The 22,528-nt window shown below is 35.2% G+C and overlaps 1 protein-coding gene across 1 annotated transcript in view; it reads left to right on the top strand.

Annotated features, from left to right (window-relative positions):
- Positions 1–14,489, top strand: part of COL15A1 (collagen type XV alpha 1 chain) — a 218,515-nt gene extending 204,026 nt beyond the window's left edge. The window contains exons 33-38 of the mRNA XM_044658323.1: positions 3,160–3,288; positions 3,853–3,912; positions 7,129–7,188; positions 7,631–7,816; positions 12,281–12,396; positions 13,274–14,489. Of these exons, the coding sequence (XP_044514258.1) occupies positions 3,160–3,288; positions 3,853–3,912; positions 7,129–7,188; positions 7,631–7,816; positions 12,281–12,396; positions 13,274–13,487 (765 nt within the window). The 3' untranslated portion in view covers positions 13,488–14,489. The remainder of the gene's footprint in view (positions 1–3,159; positions 3,289–3,852; positions 3,913–7,128; positions 7,189–7,630; positions 7,817–12,280; positions 12,397–13,273) is intronic.
- Positions 14,490–22,528: the final 8,039 nt, after the last annotated feature.

The raw sequence follows: 22,528 nt of genomic DNA, 5'->3' as shown, positions 1-22,528 counted from the left end.
AGGAAGGAAGGAAGGAAGGAAGGAAGGAAGGAAGGAAGGAAGGAAGGAAGGAAGGAAAAAATCATTTTGATTTATCTATGCTTGGCTTCCACTTTAGGAGCAAGAATTAATAATTAAATATGTGGAAGCTTTAAAAACTATGGGACAATGAAACTTTCTAATTGCTTTAGGAGCATCTGTTGCATATGGAACAGCTAATTTGTTCTCATTGGTTTATTAAACTCAGGAGGAGCACTTGTAATTGGAGAAACATTACCAGAAGAGACCAGTTTCATCAGCATTATAAAAGTGTTCAGGGATAAACTTTGTTCATAAACGAGTTCCCTTTAAAAGCCACAGCACATGTATGGGGATTGGTTGATTGTTTTCCAGGACCATATCACTTTGATATGGGAAAGCCATGCTTCCAAAAATATACATAGCTCAGTAATACATTAGGTCATTGCTTTCTCATTTCATATGGGGCTGGCCATAAGAGTTGTCCTCAGCCCATTTGATAGAATGATGCAAATAAAATCTGGTCTAGGTACTCTAATTTAAATTGCTACCTTGTCCCGGAGTTCTTAGCAGAAGCAATAGAGAATTTGAACAAAAGATCTTGTAAGAGGCAATGAGATGATTTAATGAAACATTAGAGTGTTGGTCTTACAGACCCACGTTCAAATCCTACTTCAGACACATGTGAAGTCACTTAATCTGTCTCAGTTTCCTCATCCATAAAATGAGAAGGGTAGGATTCAGTGTTCTCTAAGACGGCCTTTCAGTTCTAAATCTACTATCCTATAACATAAATGAAGCAATATTGTATTGATTCATTAACATTTTCTTATGCCTACCCTTTTAAAGTCATGTATAGATCTCCATTTTCTCTTAACTTCTTACCCTTTGCCTTTCACTATAGGTTAGAGTTACATAGCTTCCAGACAATTAACACAAGACTCAGATATTATGTTTTGTAGACACATTATTTTCTATATTTTGCCCATATCCTTTTTTTTTACAAGCTACAGGAAATATAATATATTTTGGTCTAGCTTATGTCTGCTTGACCCCTTGAAAATCATTGTTCTAAGCTGTTTGGCTTGATGTCAGTGAAGTACCACCAGAATAGAATGATGTTTTCTAAAAGCATGGAAGTGAATAAAATTTGAGTGGCCCTTTACTAAAAGCTTCTAGCCCCAGAAACTCAAAGCTGTCATACAGTAGATATGCCTTTAGTGTGACCCAGTCATATCCTTGAAGATTACTTAGGTATATTCAGGTAGTTACCCACACATACACTGCTAAGCTGTTCTAGCTTTTAAAAAAATTTCTATCTCACAGCTGCTTCTCTCCTCTACTGTCAGAGCGCCTGCTGCCTCAATTCCCATTTCTAATCTTTGCCTAGGCTTCTGCTGTGTGGGGCTTCTGGTATTTGGCGCACTCTTCCTCCTCTGATTTCCTGTTTTCCTTCTAGCTTGACTTTTCATCTCCTTTTGAATTTATTTTGATTCTTTTTACATTTTTCTGGGCTTTTTTGGGGCAGGGGCGGTGGAGTCAGAGTCTTGATTTTCACAACCATCACCATAATGACACATCCTTTCTTGAAGTCAACAAACAAAATGTCGGATGGACTCATCAAGACTTTGGCTTTTCTTGATGAGTTTCAAATTGCCTTGCTGCTCAGGCATGCTTTCTTTGCTGCCAGAGATGATGGGTCTTTTTTTTTTTTTTTAAGTTTTGAATCACTGCTATTTTGTGAGCTTAAGTCTTGGGAGATAGCAAGGTAAAAAAAACCTCTATATTTAGGATCGAAGACCTGGAATTTAAATATAAGTTCTGCTAACTTGCTACCTAGGTAGCAACTGTAACATAAACCTTTAAAGGCCTCATTTTCATCATCTATAAGATGAGAGGATTGGATGAAATGAGCTCTGAGCTCTCTTCCAGTAGCAAAACTATGGTTCTTAACATCAGAAACCTGATTTCCAAGTTAAATGTGTCTGTACTCTACTTTTTGTATAAATTAGGGTTAAATTAAATTTTTTCAATGAAGAATCATTGTCCCACAGTAAAAATTTAATAAGAACCATACAATTTAATTTGCTTAAGAATATTTTGGAGAGAGCAACAAACACATTTGGAGAAAAATATAAAAGTTTCAGTTGAATAATTTTTCTAAAGAACAGGAAACATTAAACTTCATTCAATATGTAACTGTCCTTTCTCTCAAAGAACTTACATGTGAAAGGGTGGTAGTTAACATGTACAGTAAGTTAAAAAGAAAATATTCTTAAGAGAGGAGAAAGTACTACCTACCAAACGGGTGACTCAAGAAAGAGATTTCATAATAGGTAATAGGATTCCTGAACAAGATAAAAAGTTATACTAGGTGACCTCTAAAGTCCTTTCCTTATCTAAGGTTCTTTTATCTTTTACTTACCATTGTAGGCCTTGGTCCAGAAAAATACTGAATAGCAGGGAGCTATAGATAATAGACCAGGGAAGCAGGACCCCCATAATAACAGACTTTTAACTGCTTCCCCCAGGACATTAATAACTTTGGAAATTGGTATTTAAAAACCTTCTGCTCTTTCCTCTATTATCTTTTTTATCTCTTATAATCTCATACCCTTAAATATCTTTTTTGTTCATATTTCTTTATGTTCTTCCCCATTGCATGTTTCTGACAATGCCACTATTCTTTCTAATTTCAACTTTAGCATATTTAGAAATGTTCAGTAGTAACATCATAGAGTTTAATAATTATGTAGTACTAAAATATATTTGGAGTAGAAGTATAATAAAAATCTACAACTAAAGATCACTAATTTTATTTATAAAATCAGAAATTTATTCAATTTTATTAGTGAAAAGACATGAAGAAAAAGGCACTAACATCTGTTTAGCAGCTGCACATAAGGACCATGAGACCTTTGCATCTGACTTGTAGCTAAAAACCTTTCACATGTGTTATCTCCCACATTAGAATGCAAGCTCCTGGAGAGCAGGAACTATCTTGCTTTTTTTATTTGTTCCTCCGGAATGTAGCACAATGCTTTGTACAAAGTAAGCACAGAATGATTGCTTGTTTCATCTATCCATTCATTCATATATAATCTCAAATTTTATAGAAGAATGTGGTTATTGTTTGACATGTTTTCTTTTAACATCTGACAGGTAACAACATTTGGAAATATTGAGAGTATGATGCAAAATGCTCATTTGGTAATAGAAGGCACACTAATCTATTTAAGTGAAAGTACTGAATTTTTTATACGTGTGAGAAATGGATGGAAAAAATTGCAGGTAATTATTTTTCTACTTTCCCTTCTTCTTTCAATGAAATAGTTACAATGCCATCTAAAAGGAAAACCTTGGTCCTGTGAATTTTATTTATAGTATTTTAAATAGAAAATTCATGTAGTCTTATGGATAGAAAGTTAGCCATGGAGTGAAGTTTATATCCTTCCTCTGACATATAAGAGCTATGTGATGCAAAAGATTTAATGCCTTAGTGCCATAGGCAATACACCAAGGCTGTCCATTGAAAAGAAGGGTCAAATTGACCAGTTAGAAGGAATTCACTATTAGAACAAAGTCAAAAGTTTAAAAGAAATGAAATATCTAAGGCAGGATTTCTTAACCTGGTATCCATGGACCCTGAAAGGGTCTGTAGAAGAAGGAGAAAGAAAGGAAGAAAGAAAGAAAGAAAGAAAGAAAGAAAGAAAGAAAGAAAGAAAGAGAAATTTCCTCATGTAGAGTTTCCTTATACAAGTGAAATCACAGATCCTTATCCCTGTCATGTATGTATGTATATATGTATGCATAGTTTTCACTTTGTACTTAGTCTCTTGACTATTTCTATTTCAGCTTGGAGAGCTTATTCCCATTCCTGCTGATAGTCCACCACCTCCTGCAATTTCCAGCAATGTAAGTATAACCAATTGGTAATGGTATAGAAGTAAATGTAGCCATAGATATAGATTAAGAACAAAGTCACCATATTTCAGACTTTTCAGTTGGTTTACTTTATGGCTTATTTTGATTATGCAGAACATGGACTTGAATAAAGAAGAACATTATTCATTTAGATGTGCCATGAATATTTCCAAACTGGCTTTTTAAAGAAACAGTATTAGAACTGGAAGGGACCTAAGAAATCATCTAATCCAATCTCTTCATTTTACAGATAAGGGAATCAAGACCCCTAAAAAGGAAAAATTACTTGCCTAAGGTCATACAGACAGTAACAGTAGGGAATAAAGCCCAAGTCTCCTGGATCCACATCTAATGTTCTTTCATTATAACTAGTTATTTTTTGGGGGGGAGGAGCAATATTTGGATTTGTAATTTCTCTGGGGTAGGAAACCTCACTCTACTAATGTAAAATAGCAACTTGTCTGTAACTTATAGTACTGTTTGGGGCTCTGAGAAATTGACTTATCCATGGTTACAGAGCAAATATATATATGAGGCAGGGTTTGAACCCAAGTTTTTTGGATGTGCCCTCTATCCCCTACAGCAGTGATGGGCAACCTTTTGAGCTTGGTGTGTCAAAATTTGCCAAAAAACTGAGCATAACTCGGGTGGTGTGTCACTTTGAGAAAAAAAAAACATAATTTTACAATATTTATAGTTTAAATAACAAAAATGTATAATTGTAATATATAACTGTATTTAATAAACCAAAATAGGCAAGTTAATATAGGTAGAATTGTCATCTAGAGTGCACAGAATGTCTACACTACATTACAGTAAATGTTTCATCCTTGGCATGCAGCCCCATACTTCTCTGTAGGTGGCCATGTGTCATTGAAAATGGCTATGCGTGTCATAGGTTTGCCATCACTGCCCTACACCAATGCTTCCTCTCAGCATCATCGTAGGACACTATACTACTTCCAAACAGGGGAAGTTTTACATTCTTCTTCATCTTTATGATAATTCATATTTACGTAGTGCTTTGCTTTATAAAATATACATTATAATATTGAAAAATTAATATTATAACAAATGTAATATGCTAAATGTAATATTTAGAAATTAGTTTGGAAATATAATATTAGTTAAAAAAAGGATAGTTGTGGTCACCATTTATAAAAATAATTAACCCTTAAGTCATGAGGATGATAGTAGCTTTTAACAATTTAATTTAATATAAATATAGTCTAAGAAAGAAATAATACCAGCCCATGAGAGTGTCTTCCACTTGAGCCACCAACGCCAAATTGCAGAAAGACCCCCAGCCAAAGACCTCCAGAGAAGACCCCTCCTCCTCTACAGTCTCATTTTTTATAATAGTCCTCTTTCTCCATGTCCCTTCTTTCCCTGTGCGCTGGTCTATCACATCTCAAGAACCAATCAAAGTCTCTGTTTGGAACATTCTAGCTACATTAATGGACTAGCTCAGACAAGCATAAAGTTCACAACCTTGGGAGGAAGGGGCTCCCTTTATACAACATCATTTCTTTTCATTGATGGCAAAATATTTATTAAGCACTTAATAGGTACCAGGCATTATATTAATCATGTGGATATATAAAGAAAGGCAAAAAAAAATGTTCTGTGCCCTCAACAACTTCCAATCTAATAAGGGAGACAATACTCAGATGACAATGTACATACAAGATATATAAAGTAATACTAGATGGCAATCTCAGAAGTGATTGAGGGAGAAAGGAGTGGGTATGAAGAAAACCAGGAAACTCTTTATGAGGGTGGGATTTGAGCTGAGTTGTAAAGGAAACCAGAAAAGCTAAGAGATGGGAAGTAAAAAGGGATAATATTCCAAACATGGAGAACAGCTTATGTGAAGCCATGGAGTCAGAATATGCAATTGTCCATGAGGAGCAAAAAGCAGACAGGATAGCCATATCATAAAGTATGTAGGAAGGTGTAAAATGAGTGGACAGATTGGAAAGGATCAGTTTGTGCCAAGTAGAATTTTTTTTTTTGATCCTAGAAATAATAAGGATCCACTGCAATTTATCGAGTAGGAAAAATGTCATGGTCCCGGCTGTATTTTAGGAAAATCACTTTAGCAGCTGATTGGAGAATAGATTGGAAAGGGAAGAAACTTGAGAGAGGAGACCAATCAGAAAGCTATTTTAATAGTCCTTATGAGAGATGATGAACACCTGTACTGGAGAGGTGGTTATATAAGTAGAGAATATGCATGGGAATTGCTTCAAAGGTAGAAATTATAAGATTTTATAAAAAAAAAATTCGATATGAGGAGGGAGTGTGAGTAAGGAGTTGAAAATGATACCAAGTTTGCAAACCTGGTTGACTGGAAAGATGGTGTGCCCTTATTAGATTGTGAACTTCTTAAGGGCATACATCCCTTTGCCTTTCTTTATATTCCCTCAGCAGGAAATAGGGAAATTAGGAAGAGGGGAGGTATTTTTAGAGAAAGCCAGTGAGTTCCATTTTAAATATGTTTGGTTTGAGATGGTCATAAATTGTCCATCCAGTGTTTATTGAGCACCTACCATATATCTAGCACTGTAGTACTTTAAATTTCTATAACCACCCCTGCTCTGTTATTATTTGATATTAATTGCAAGTCCAAAGAGCACTATGTCCCAAAGTTATATAAATATACGTATACATACATATATGCATATATATAGCCACTCATTCATTTATTTAACAAAGTATTTATTAGCTCACATCTGCTATATTCAGTTCTGGACTCTAGATTTTAAGAGAAATATTGACAAACTATAGCAAATCTGGAGAAGAGAAACTAGGATCAATTAATCATTATTCAATTCAATCAAACACACATTTATTATATGCATACTGTTGTTCAGCACTAGGGGGTACAAAAATAAAGAACATAGAGACATTGTGGTCCAGCACATGAAATATGTGGACTCTATAGTCATGGAACATGGGTTCAAGCCTCAAATCCATCTGTGTGATCATATGCAAGTCATAACTAATTAATTAATTCTATTAATGGTATGGAATGTGGAATACTCTATAAGATGTAATCAGAATGTCTGCTGAGTTAGTGGGAATGGGGAAGGACAATAAAGGGGAAGTAATTGGTATAAAATTGTTTTAAAAATTAATAGAACTTTAAAAAATACTTAAGACAAGTTAATACAAAAACATTTAATTTTATCTTTAAAATGACAGATTCAGCAACCTCTACCTCCACCAATTCCAGCTTCAAACACCTATTATGAGAAACCAGCAGTAAGTATTTGTGTTCCAAGACTGTTGAGTTGATACATCCATGATATAGATTTTCTCCCACTGCCACCTTGAAATAACTCTATTCCTTCTCCTGAAATAGAACAAATGTAATAAGTACTTCATCATGTGACTCCCCTTTCATTCACATCTCAGCTAAAACATAAATTAAATCAATTTGATTATGTCACCCTTGGTTGTATGCCAAATGCCAGGCTTGGCCATGAAGAGCCTGGAATGAAATAGTGGAAATATTCTATATCAGAATGGAAATGCTGAGAAGAGGGAGGACTTTGATATTTCCATGGCCTGTATGGTTAGTTTGGGGTCTCACAATCAAGAGCAAAAAGTTGACATGCATTTTTAAAGGAATAAAAAACATGAATGTCAGTACTAGAGTCAGACCATGTGTATTCTAAGCCCAAGTTTCTTTCTGGCTTTTCAGCTCCACCTAGTTGCTTTGAATATGCCATTTTCTGGAGACATTCGAGCAGATTTTCAGTGCTTCCAGCAGGCCCAGGCTGCTGGTTTATTGTCCACATATAGAGCTTTCTTATCATCCCATTTGCAAGATCTGTCCACAATTGTGAGAAAAGCAGACAGCTACAGCCTGCCAATAGTTAATCTTAAGGTAAGAGCAACTTTTTTTGTCTGTTTTTTTTTTCCTATAAAAATCTTTGCCACTAAATTCCAAAGCCACTGTGCCAGAGAGTTTCTTCCCTTTACTCACTCTACACCTAAATCCAAAATTTAATTAGACAATTTAGTTCGACATTGACTGGGTGCCTTTTTGTGCCACATGCTAGAAATATGAAGACAAAAATTAGTCTCTGCCCTCAAGGAACTTATAATCTACTAGAAGGTAGGGAAGAAAATAATTTGACATATACACAAGTATAATGCAAGGTAGAATGTGATAAGTGCACAGGAGTGTTATAGGAAAAATCAAGAAGGGAGAAATCATTTCCCTCGAGAGAATCCAGAAAGACTTTACAGAGGAAGTGTTTACTTGAGTAACTCTTGAAATAATGAGGATTTTAACAGATGAGAGGGGATGCAATCAAGGTTTGGAGTTTGGACATGTATAGACAGGGGAGGGATAATGAAGGCTAGAATCAGGGAAGAGCTGAAAGTCCAGTTCAGCTGGTATTTCAGCCAGTCCTCCTTCCTTTAATTCAACTCAGGACAAAAGAATTAATAGAAAGAATAAAATGGAATCAAAGCAAGATACAGTGCTTAAGATGGTAGAGTTTATATAAATGTAGAGATGGTCTTTGGTTTTGACCCTTTTGACTCCATCTGAGGAGGCTGACCAGTCCCTCTTTGGCTCCTTAATCTCTAGTAGAAGTGGGAATTCAGAACTCTTTGAACAGTGCAAATAGCTATGAAAATATCTTTGAAGGGGTAAATTCACACTCCAAGGATGATCACAACACTCTGATTCCCTTTGCGGGTGGCACACCAAAGTAAAAAAAGGAACAAATGCAATAACAACTCCATCCCCTTTGGTTTTCCTGAGGACCAATTCTAGCCTTGTGACCTGGGTGCTACAGCCGGGTGGGTGGAGGTGTTATACAGATAAGAGAAACCCCAGAGAAAAGACATTTTCCAAGAGTCTCCCAAAGGAACCAAGAAGCAGGGTAGTGAAGTCTAGTGGACAGAGTCCTGGACATGAAATCAGGAGCCCTGAATTCAAATCTCTCACGCACTTGTTAGCAATATGACTCAGGAAAGTTATTTAAACTTTTTCAGACTCAGTTTGCCTCCTTGGTTTGTAACTTAGTGTTCAATTCCATTTAGCTAAGACTCTCCTTACTGGTAGAGAATGATGACTTTGATGCTCTAAGGCAGTGGTTCCCAAACTTTTTTGGCCTACTGCCCCCTTTCCAGAAAAAAATACTACTTAGCCCCCTGGAAATTAATTTTTTTTTAAATTTTAATAGCAATTAATAGAAAAGATAAATGCACCTGTAGCCATCACTGCCTCCCTGGATCACTGCAGCACCCACCAGAGGGCAGTAGTGTCCACTTTGGGAATCACTGTTCTAAGGGATGGATAGGGTAAGAGTTTGAGAAAGGAGAGGTCCTAAAGCTTCTAGCTTTTAAAAAGAAGACTTAAGGTTACAGGTTTCCTCTGAAGGAAGAAAGCACCCTGGACAGAGATGCCTTAGAGGTACCTCACACACAGGTCTGGAGTATAGATTAATCCTTTTCTATCAATTAGAAAAAACTTATGGAAATAGAACTGAGCCCAGGGTTAACGTTAAAAATAAGAGTTTGGATTCAGTAGTCTCCAAGCTCCTTTCTTGTTCTAAATTTATGGTCTTATAAACAATACTTCTACATTTTTGCCAGGAAGTACTTCCCATCTACACTGCATTTCATCCTCTGGCTTCAATCAGTGTAGGGGTAAAAGTTTACTCCAACTAGGGAACACAGTGAATAGAATTCTAAGCCTAGAGTGGGGATAACCTGTATTCAAATCTGGCCTCAGACACTTATTGGCTGTTGACCCTGGGCAAGTCACTTAACCCCCATTGCCTAGCCTTTACCAATCTTCTGCCTTGGAAACAATACACAGAATTGATTCTAAGATGGAAGGTAAGGGTTTAAAAAATAACAATAATGTATGGGTTCCCATTAGCAGTGAGTTGTTAGGGAAGAGCCTCAGAGTCCTTCCTCCTATCTCTAATAACTGAAGAGCATTTTAATAGTGGCATCAAGAGACAACCAAACTAAAGGAAAAGACTTCAATCGTTTAAATTTCAGGTAGAAATGAAAGTCATAGCAGGTCCTGAGAAAGATGGGACAGGCCAAGAGAGTTTAGGACTAGAAATTTCTTTAGATTATAGTATCAAGTTGATCTCAAGCATCTGAATAGCAAAGAGTTCTGGATGTGGAAGGCATGGGAAAAAATAATTAACAGAATTAGGAGACTCAGATTCAAGTCCCATCTGTAACATTTATTATCTGTAAAACACTGGGCATGTCCTTCAATCTCTAAATGTCTTTTTTTTTTAACCTTCACCTTCTGTTTTAGTAACAACTCTAAGATAGAAGGGCAAGGGCTGGGCAATTAGGGTTAAGTGACTTACTCAATCACACAGCTAAGAAGTGTTTGAGGCCAGATTAGAACTCAGGTCTTCTGGTTTCAGGCTTGGCTCTTTATCCTCTGAGCCACCTAACTACCCCAACCTTTATAAGTCTCTGATTCCTCATCTGTAAATTGGAGATATGAGCACAAATTTTTTACATCAAGAAGGTGTCATCAGGAAAATTCATTGTAAACTTTCAAGTTCTATATGTATGAGTTATTATTAAGTAGTAACTGAAAGAAGTTCAAAACCTATAAAATTCAAATGGAGAAGCAAAACCCAGGAAATCAGCACAAATAGGGAAGAAGTGGGTGAGTAGTAGAATTCTTTATTTCCTACCCTGAAGATATACTGTCCATGAAAAGCTAATAGCTAGCCAAGTGTATATGTGTAGTCAGTTAACAAGCATTAAGCACTTATATGTGCCAAGTTAGCAGTGAAGATACTAAGAAAAACAAATGCACAATCCTTGCCCCTAGAAAGTCATGTTCTCTTTTTTCTGTAGTTAATATATTTTCATTTTCATTTTTTCATTTTTTATTGTCATGCAAAACACATTTCCATATTGGTGATTGTTGTAAGAGCAAAGCCATACATAATCAAAACCCCAAAATAAAATCATAAATGCATTGATGTGAAAGAGAACCCAACAGTTCTTTCTCTGGAGATGGATAGCATTCCCCATCACAAGTAAAAGGTCACATTCTAATGGGGGATATGCTATTCAAACCACTGTGTAAGTACAAGAAATATTCACAGTAGAGGGAAGGTAATCTCAGAGAAAAACAATGAAGATGGGAGGCAGGAGAGGAAGGTCCCCTGCAAAAGGTAAGATTTGAGCTGGATCTTAAAGGAAACCAGGAGAGTCAGCAGGCAGAACTGAGTGGAAGGACAGAGATACAGTCATATCTGACTCTTTCAGAGGAAGAGAGAGAAACCTCCCAGGGAGCCCGAGCAGCCACATCATGACAGGTTGGCGAAAGAAACAGCTTTAGACATACTGACCCCTATAGCATCCTTCAGATCTGAATAACCCAAAATTTTATTAGATGCAGATAAGAGTTTGCTTTTGCCCTTTGTGGAAATGATAATGGAGACACCAGAGATGTTTCAATAAATCTAAATGATTGTGGGTACACACACTGGGTTGTAGGAGAGACTAGACCAGGTTGGGGAGACCAGAGGTCACAGCTAAGCTGCTGCTAACTGATAAAATGGCTGTTGATCAATTGTCACCACTGAGCCAGAGGCTTTGAATCCAACAGGCAAGGTAAAGGTTTTAATGGTTTTAATAATATTTAACTAAAATAGAGGTGGGGATAGGGATTTCTATACTTAAAACCTAAAAGGCAAAACCATAGGGGCAAGGGGAGGACTTCTCTACTCTAATCTTAGTGACCTAAGCAGACAGGGCCAAGGGAGCAGTGCAGGAGTCACAGAGAGGGCTGCATCAAACCTGGTTCCAGCCAGATTTGACCAGCACAGCTAAAGGGCTGAGGGTGGCTTTGGGGTTTCTCACAGTAATCCAAGAGATGATCTCAGGACATCAAAAGCCAAAGTGGTCCAGGGTATCCAAGTAGAGCGAGTGTGCTTGAGATGCTGTCCACCATGTCCCAAACTCCTCCTCCACTTGTTACTGCTCTGTAAGTCTTGTCCACTTGTTAGAAACCACCACCACTCAGGATCCCAGGGAAATCAGGATGCAGGGTGTCCTTTACTCTGAGATCTCCCAGGGCTAACAACAGTTTGTGTCAACCCCTAATGGAGTGTCTCTCAGGGCACAAGGCACCTACTTCCTGCTCCTTCATTCCATCTTAGAATGCTCCAGCCTTCCTGCTAGGTTCACCCTTAATACTTAATTACTAAGTAATCTTCCTCACAACACCTTTAATACTCAGGGTACCTTGAAAGCTTCTGGAAATTTATTCAATCCCTCTCCCATGCTACTAAAACACAAAGTTGAGCTCCAAATGTTAAAATATTGCTTTTGATTTCCACAGGGAGAAATACTATTCTATAATTGGGAGTCCATTTTTTCTGGCCATGGAGGTCAATTCAATAGCCAAGTTCCAATATATTCCTTTGATGGCCGGAATGTTATGACAGACCCATCATGGTAAGTGCTTTTTACACTGAAAAGCCTAACAAATATATTAAATGCTGTTTTATCTGGCATTCAATCAATTGGACATCTCTATCAGCACTTTGGAGTTGGTCTGGTACAAGGATAAGTGATGTTAATAAAGACAATCATAGATTTTAAATGGCAGGGTTAAAGGTCTTCCTCATTTTACAGATGAGAAAACTGAGGTCCAAAAAGATTCAATGGCTTGTTCAAGATAAAAAATAGATAGTGAGTGACAGAACCAGTATTTGAACACAAATCCTCAGTCATCAAATTAAAACCTCTTTTCCCTGCACCATGCTAAACACTACCAGAGAGTGTGACTTTTGATTAAAGGGGGGGGGCGGGGAATCACCTTGCTGGTCCCAATATAGATTGCATTTCATTCTGAAAATTGGACTTAGAATTACATTCTTACTACCATAGATGACCATAACAATTAAAGTGACAAAAACAAAGAACATGATATTAAAAATGCCTGAAACTCCTTTATATGAATTGATTAAAGTGTTTTTAAATGTTTCACATTAAATATTTTTATATAATGATTTCATATGATTTTTTTATAAAAACTATTTTCCCTTCATTTGAGGAGGACATCTTTTCTTCTTGGGAAGCTTCTATTTGGATTAACATAATATGGTATATTCAACATGGTTTCAGTGCTGTGTATTTGATGAAATGCTAATCTTTTGAAAATTGCTAATACTCGTAGAAATCCATTATATATGTACATGTATAGAGTATACATATACATACATACATATGGATAACAGAGAATTTAATATAGCTTTGCCTTAGCCTTCAAGATGTCAATTCACTGATAAGGCACCATTTCTGGAAATAACTGTACAAAATTCTCCTGCAGGCCTCAGAAGGTAATATGGCATGGCTCCAACACAAATGGGATTCGACTGGTAAGCAACTACTGTGAAGCATGGAGAACAGCAGATATAGCTGTAACAGGAAATGCATCACCACTGAGCACAGGAAAAATTTTGGATCAAAAAACCTATAGTTGTGCTAGCAAACTCATTGTTTTATGTATCGAAAACAGCTTTATGACCGATATAAGAAAATGATGACCATCTACCCTATTGAAGAAATCTTCAATTTTATTGCCTAAAAAGTGGACACTGAAATCTGATTAATGATGTATATATTGAGTTTTTAATTGCACATATATAACAAGAATAACCAAAGAAAACATACCTCAGTACACTCAGTACTAAAAACCTAGAGAGAACTCAGCTAAAAGACAAAATCTGAATTATACTTTGGTGCTAGGATCTACAAGGATTCCCCAGGTGGTAAGAAAAGAAAACATTCTTGCACACATCATTAATAAGTGTGCAAATAAATGTAAGCACAGAAATGTGCCCATGTAATATCACAGCTGCTTTCATGCCACCATCTCCTCAAGAAAGTCATTTTCTCATTGTAACTGTCTCTGCTGGGTGTCAGATGCTCTTCATGTTTTCTTACAAAAGTTTAGCAATATTATCCCATTTTAAATTATATGTGAACCAAATGTTTCATTCCTTATCATGCATCCATCACTTATAATTGCTATTGTTCATAAAGAAGGGGAGGAAAACCTTAAAAATTAATGAATTTTCATTCTTAAATGTTATCAGTAAGTGTTCATTTTTCTTCAACAGAATTACTGACTTACCATCATATTTTAGCAGGTTTACTCTTTAAAATAATCATAGCTTAGTGTGGCATTTGTTCATGTACCATAATCGAACTGACTTGCTGGAAAAGTTGAAATTCCAAAGCATCTTGAATGAGAAATGTGACTATAAATAGATGTTGCCTGCCTCCTTTTAAAAATGATTTTGTGACTTCTATTTGACAATTCTTGAATTGTAATACTTTTAGCAAAATGAGAATTTCCATGCAAATTATTTTTGCTGGCAAACATACACACACATATAAATATATATATATATAATATTGTTTTATTTTTCAAGCTGAATTAACATAAAAACATTTTTCCAAGGTTATCCTATGTTCTCACCAAATATCACATTTTCATTGTTATGATATGGAAATAAACTTTTGAGGGGTTTTCAAACCAAGTAAAACTGTGTATTTCTAGAACTCAGCAATCCCAAAGGGCAAAAATTCAATTGGATCAATTAGTTATCTGCTCCAGCTAGTTATTTCTCCCAATGATTCAGCTTGCAACCATACATGCCTGCCTAACCCGTGTGGATCCTGTCCATGTTGTTCCATAAATTCTGCCTATGGAGACTGCCCAACATACTGGGAGCATTTCTCCATTTCTTCCAGTATCACAATAATATTGGGTTCACAATGAGCACTTGGGTTACCTATCACTTATTTCTTACTCTCACTATAACTAACCCATCATCTTTTTTGATCATACATTTTCTCCAGTTCTTACCAGCATTTCCAATTTTGTTACATGCTATCTCTACCACACACTAGTGAACATTATAATTTTTTAAAAAATCTTTAGTGTTCCATGACTTTCAGCCATACCACATTTCCCCAAATCTCCTGTGATTTCTCCCCTGCTTACTTCTCACTAGATGAAAAAGATTTCTCCAGTTCTGATGGTTTTCTGCTAAATAAAGATCAGTGGGTAAAGAAATAGAGAACAAAATGAAGGAGTAAGAAAAATTACTGGAAATTCCCCTATAGCTTGTCTTTCTAGAAAATGTGTCAGCAACTGTCCACATTATTCAAAGGCAATATCACAGGTTTTGTGTAGGAAGGTGAAATTATGAAGAACTTTACCTAAAGTGCCCCATTTCTCCTCTTTCTACCCATCAGTACTCCCTTCTCTGCCACCAGTCAAATAATCAATAAATTATCATGGTATCCAGGTCACTGAGGCTGCCCAGAATAAAGTATCTGATAGACTAATTCACATGAGGTATTAGTAAATGATTGTTATCTTTCCCAGAAGCATTTTGAATGAATCCTCATTTTTATCAGGCCTCATATCTTCTTCTCAATTTGTTTACATTTATAGGACTTTGACAAACTGCTTTCTATACATTATTTAACTCTTCCAGTAATTTTGGGAAGTAATTTCTATAGCTATTATTGTTGTGCCCATTTTTATAGATGAAAAACTGAGGCTCAGTGATTGCCCATGAACACATGGCTAAAAAGTTGCAGAGTCAGAATTTAAACGCACATCTTTCTGGTTCCAAGTTCAATACTCTAATCATTCTTTTTTATTACCTAGTCCTTTTCTTAGGTCTTCCTTTAGAATTGTTTCTATTTGCCTTATTTTCCCATTATTCACATCATTTACTCTTACTTTCTGCTGAGCTTGACCCTTATTTGAGTGAACTGGTCTTTCAAGCACCCCTTCAAACTCTATCTTTTCCATTACTGTTTTGCTCCTTATATTCCTTTTAACTCAAGTTCTGTTGACTGATTCCTATATTTCTGCTTCTTCTGCATAGTAAAATGGAAGTAATAATGATTAGTGTTAACTCCCATTTGTCCATTCACATAATCACAAACTTTAATCTTAATCCAAATCAGCTCAACAGCAACTACCTCTTTTTTTCTAATAATATTCAGTTTGCAAATAGGTGTATAAAAAGAAATTCCAAAGGGGCAGCTAGGTAGTATAGTGGATTGAATGCCAAGCCTGGTGTTGAGAGCATCTGGGGTCAAATCTGACCTTACATGCTTCTTAGTTGTGTGACCCTGGCAACTCACTTGATTCCCTCTTAGGAAAGGGTTTATTTAAAAAAATAGAAGAAACAATGCTAAAGTACTTCCTCCTCACTGAACTTTATACTGAGGTTGAAGTCATCTCTTGAACCACATCAAGACGTGTTTTTGTATTCCCAGTATTTAGCATAGAGGTTGGGCACATTGCAAGTACTTGAAAAATGACTAATAGTCTCAAAAAAACTATGGCATAAGTGAGGCCAAAATAGCAACTTAGTGTCAGTGAAAGCCTGAAACCACTCTAAATATTCCTTCCAAACTGATCTTTAAAAGGTGCCTCAAAAGGACAGGAGTCAAAGTAGGATGAGCAAGGGACTCTCCCACTGAACACAATGTGAAAAGTAGGTAGAGAGACTGGATTTCCACAATATAAAGAGGAAGAAATAGAAAGCAAAACTGCAAATAGAAAAGGGCAGGCTGACCATCCCACCACCTACCAAAAAAGACTCAGAACCATGGTATAGGCAAACTCAGGATCCCAGGTTGTGGGCTACACCAACAAAAGAGCACCTCAGACCCACCCCTTGAAGTCCCAGGCTCTGAGTGAGGACTGGAGGTCCACAACTATAGGGGCACTCAAGCTTCTGCTGAGGCAATGAAGATAGCCCCAGGACAAAACCCTGTGAACCAAAAGGCTAAGACAGTAATGACCACCAACATGCAGATTTCCCTGTCCCCTGGCAGGAAAAAAGAGCAAACAAAGCAAAAAGACTCTTGACTTTCAAAAATTTCTATGGGGAAAAAGAGCAAAGAACAGAAACAACAGGAAATAGTGAGGTCCAAGCAAACATATGCAAAATCTCCCTCCAAAATGGAAATTGGTCAAAAGCTCTAGAAGAACACAAAATGGAATTCAAAAAGCAAATAAGATAGATTGAAGAAAAATGGGGGAGGGGATGAAAGCAATGTAAAAAGAAAATAACAGCTTAAAAACAAAAATTGGCCAAGTGGAAAAGAAGTCACAAATACTCAATGAAGAAATGGGCATCTTAAAAATCAGAATTGACCTACTGGAAAAAGAGACAAAAAAATCAAATGAAGAAAACAGTGCCATGAAAAGTAGAATGGACCAAATGGAAAAGGAGGATCAAAAGGTCATGGAAGTGGGTAGATAGGTAGCTCAGTAGATTAAGAACCAGGCCTAGAGATGGGAAGTCCAAGGTTCAAATATGACCTCAGACAGTTTCTATCTGTGTGACTCTGGGCAATTATCTTAACCCCCATTGCCTAGTCTTTACCATTCTTCTGCCTTGGAACCAATACTATGTATTGGTTCCAAGGCAGAAGGCAAGGGTTTAAAAAAATTTTTTTAATTTTAAAACATCACAAAAAAAACTTGGTCTTTAAAAATTAGAATTGTGCAAATAGAACTAATGATTTCATGAGACATGAAGAAACAATATAACAAAATCAAAAGAATAAAAAAAGAGACAATATAAAATATCTCATTGAAAAAACAACTGACCTGGAAAATAGATCCAGGAAAGACAATTGGAAAATTATTGGACTACCTGAAAATCATAACAAAAAAAAATAATCCTAGACTTCAGATTATTAGAAATTATCCAAGAAAATTTCCCTGATATTCTTGAGAAAGAGGGCAAAATAGACTTTTAAAGAATTCTTAGATCACTTCCTGCAATTAATCCCCAAATAGCAACTCCCAGGAATGTTAGAGCCAAGTTCAAGAGCTTGAAAGCCAAGGAGAAAATACTATAAATGGTCAAAAAGAAACAATTCAGATATCATGAAGCCACAATCAGATTACACAGGGTCTGGCAGCTTCCACACTGAAGGACCACAAGGCTGGCAACATGGAAGGCTCTGAAAGGCAAGAGAACTGTGTTTACAACCAAGAGTCACTGACCCATCAAAACTGACTATGTACTTTCAGGGGAGAGTTTGGTCATTTCATAAAATATAAGATTTCCAAGCATTCCTGAAGAAAAGACCAGAAAAATTTGATGTCCAAATACAAAATTCAAGAGAATCATAAAAATGCAAATACAAAAAAAAATGTAAGGACTTCAACAAGGTCAAATTGTTTATATTTCTATATGGAAAGATGATATCTGTAACTCTTAAAAATTGTTATATTAGGGGCAGCTGGGTAGCTCAGTGGAGTGAGAGTCAGGCCTAGAGACAGGAGGTCCTAGGTTCAAACCCGGCCTCAGCCACTTCCCAGCTGTGTGACCCTGGGCAAGTCACTTGACCCCCATTGCCCACCCTTACCAATCTTCCACCTATGAGACAATACACCGAAGTACAAGGGTTTAAAAAAAATTGTTATATTATCAGGGCAGTTAGAAGAAATACACATTGTATTAAGCTGTTTAGGATGATATGTTAAAAAAAAACTAGGATTAAAAAAGAAGAGGATTAAACTAAGAGAAATGGGAAGAAAGAAGTAAAATGAGGTAAATTATATTGCATAAAGGGTCATGTGGGGCAGGGTAGAATACTAATACAAGAAGGGGAGGATGAGGGTGGTGACAGGCAATTCTTAAACTTCACTCTGATAGGAATTGGTTCAGAGAGGGAAGAACAGCCAGATTCACTGGGGTATAGAATCCTCTTTTACCCTTATAGAGAAGTAGGAGGGGAAAAAGAATAGAGGTAGTGAGAAGAGGAGTAAAATAAGGGAGAGTGAAGGAGGAAGTGATTAAAAGCAAAACACTGGTGTGGATGGGAGGAGTGAAAGAAGAAAGGACAAGATTAAAAGTAGAAATCAAGATGGAGGGGAATACACAGATGGTAATCATAACTGTGAATGTGAATGTGATAAACTCGCCCTTAAAACAGAAATGGATAGCAAAGTGGATTAAAAACCAAAATCCTACCATATGTTGCATACAAGAAACACATTTTAGGCAAGTAGACACACAGAGTAAAGGTAAGAGTCTGGAGCAGAATCTATTAGTCTTCAACTAAGATAAAGAAAGCAACAGTAGCAATCATGATCTCAGACAAAGCTAAAGCAAAAATATATTTGATTAAAAGAGATAAGGAAGGTGATTTCATCTTGATAAAAGGCAATATAGACAGTGAAGAAATATCAGTACTCAACATATATACACCAAATGGTATAGCACCCATATTTTTAAAGGAGAAACGAAAGGAGTTTAAGGAGGAAGTAGCTAATAAAACTATACTAAGAAGGGATCTCAACCTTCCCCTATCAAAACTAAATAAATCTAACCAAAGAATAAATAAGAAAGAACTAAGGAAAGTGAATGAAATTTTTTTAAAGTTAGAGTTAATAGATATCTGGAGAAAACTGAAAAGGGATAAAAAAGAATATACCTTCTTTTCAGCAACACATGGTGCATATACAAAGATTGACCATGTACTAGGGCATAAAAACATCACAACTAAATGCAGAAAAACAGAAATAATAAATGCAACTTTTCTAGATCATAACACAATAAAAATTATAGTAAATAAGGGCTCATGCAAAGACAAATTAAAAATTAATTAGAAATTAAATAATCTAATTCTTCAAAACTGGTGAGTCAAAGAACAAATCATAGAAATAATCCCTGATTTCATTGAAGAGAATGACATGAGGAGACAACATATAAAAAATGTATGGGATATAGCCAAAGCAATACTCAGATGAAAATATATATCCCTAAGTGCTCATATCAACAAAATAGAGAAAAAGGAGATCAGTGAATTGGACATGCAACTAAAAAAACTAGAAAAAGAACACATTTTAAATCCCTAGTTAAAGACTAAATTGGAAATCCTAAAAATAAAAGGAGAAATTAATAAAATTGAAAGTAAATGCATTAGTGAACTAATAAATAAGACTAGGCACTGGTTCTTTGAAAAAATAACAACAAATAAAATAGATTGCATTGGTTAATTTGATTTTAAAGAAAGAAAAAGAGAGGATCAAATTACTAGTATCAAAAATGTAAAGGGCAATTTCACCTCTAATGAAGAGGAAATTAAACAATTATTAGGAGCTATTTTGCCCAATTTTATGACAATAAATATGACAATCTAGGTGAAACAGATGAATATTTGAAAAAATATATAAATTGCCTAGATAAACAAAAGAGGGAATAGAATACTTGTAGGTTACAAAATAAACCCATATAAATCATCAGAATTTCTATATATTTCCAACAAAAATCAGCAGCAAGACTTAGAAAGAGAAACTACATTTAAAATCACTTAGATAATATAAAATATTTGGGAATCTATTTGCCAAGATAAACAGAGGAATTATATGAACCCAACTATAAAACACCTTTCACACAAATAAAACTAGATGTAAACAATTGGAAAAACATTAATTGCTTGGGTAGAATAAGCTAATATAATAAAAATGACAATCCTACTTGAATTAATTTACTTATTCAGTGCCATACCTAGAAAACTACTAAAAATTATTTTATGGAATTAGAAAAAATAATAACAAAATTTATCTGGAAGGACAAAATATCAAGAATATTAATGGGATTGGGGAATGACTGAACAAATTGTGGCATATGATGGTGAAGAAATACCATTGTGCTATAAGGAATGATGAACTGCTTGATTTCTATAAAAACTGGAAAGACCTCCATGAACTGATGCAGAGTAAAGTGAGTAAAACCAGGAGAACATTGTACACAGTAACTGAAACATTATGGAATGATTAAATATAATAGACTTTGCTACTAATAGCAATGCAATGATCCAGGACAAACCCAAGGGACTTATCAGAAAAAATGTTATCAACATCAAGAGAAAAAACTGTGGGAGTAGAACTGCAGAAGAAAAACAGATAATTTATCACTTGTTTATATGGGTATAGCATTTTGGGTTTGGGTTTTAAAAGACTACTCTATTACAAAAATAAATAATATGGAAATAGATATTGAGTGATAATATATGTATAACCCAATGGAATTGCTTGTCAGCTCTAGGAATGGAGAGGGAGAGAATATGAATCATGTAACCTTGAAAAAACACTTGAAAATAAATAAATTTAGTTTTTAAAAAAGTAGATGGAAAAATATCCAAAGCAAAATGTTATTATTTTTAGATAAGTATAGATATAAATATGAGCAAATTTCTTGAATGTTATCTATGTTATTGAAAGCTAAATTTTTTCTCCTTACTATGTTAACCAAAATTATTCACAAAATTTTATTTTTACTATTTTGCCCATGCTAATTGCCAAAGTAAATTATATAATAAAAATCCAACTATATATATATATATATTTTTTTTTTAAAGACTAGTACCGCCAAATTGTACATAAGAAAAATATCAAAACAATTAATGGAAAAAAATGTGAAGGATGGTGATCTAAGCAGTATCAGTTCTTAAACTGTACTATAAAACAGTAATCATCAAAACAATCTGGTACTAGCTAAGAGATTGAACAGTGGAACAGTGGAATAGACAAGGAAGAAATGACCTCAGCAATCTAGTGTTTGATAAAACCAAAGATCCCAGTTTTGGGGATGAGAACTCACTGTTTGACAAAAATTGCTGAGAAAATTGGAAAAAAGTATGGCAAAAATTAGATTTAGATCAATATCTCACACACCATACTAAGATAAGTTCAAAATGGGCATATGACTTAAACATAAAGACTGATAATTTTAAGTATCTTAATATACCTGTCAGATTTATGGAGAAGGGAAGAATTTAAAACCAAGCAAGAGACAGAGAACATTGCAAGATGTAAAATGAATAATTTTCATTTTACTAAATTAAAAAGGGGTTGTACAAACAAAATCAATGTAACCAAAATTAGAAGGGAAGCAACAAACTGGGAAAAAATTATTACTCATTTCTCTGACAAAGATCCAATTTCTCAAATATAAAGGATTATTAAATTAAAGGATTCATAGAAAAGAAAACAATATCAGTATTTAAAATATAAGTACTGAATGACCTATCCTCTAAGAAGTGAGTTGCCAGTCTTTTTGCCAACATACTCCTTGGCTTTCAGTAAATCTTCCCATATTATCTCTTAATATGAAAGGAAATAAATTACAGAGCTTGTCACTCAGATGCACATAAAAATAAATTGATTTTATAAAACTATTTGTTACTTAATTTTAGTTTCATAAAATTTTTAAACATTGATTTTAAAAGTCAAATAAATTAGTGAGATCTTTGATTCTATTTCTGGTCATTTAACATCTTGTCATTTTCTTTTTAAAAGAGACTAGTGTATCATATTCTCATAGTCTCAGGTTTGTTTCTTGCTTTGTATTTGGTTGAGACTAGGCTCCTAATTCACAGAGGTAAGTTGTTATAAGCAGATGAACACTTTTAGTAAGAATGGGGTATGCTTCTCTAAGGATGTATCAAAAGTTGTATAACATCATTAAGTGGAAATAACCTTGAAGTTTCTGATTATCATATATGTCAATTAGCTTATTTTTCA

This window comes from Gracilinanus agilis, chromosome 1 (assembly GCF_016433145.1).
Source record: "Gracilinanus agilis isolate LMUSP501 chromosome 1, AgileGrace, whole genome shotgun sequence".
Classification (NCBI taxonomy): Eukaryota; Metazoa; Chordata; class Mammalia; order Didelphimorphia; family Didelphidae; genus Gracilinanus; species Gracilinanus agilis.
Note: the sequence above shows the minus strand (reverse complement) of the source record. Positions and strands in the feature narration are given on the sequence as shown.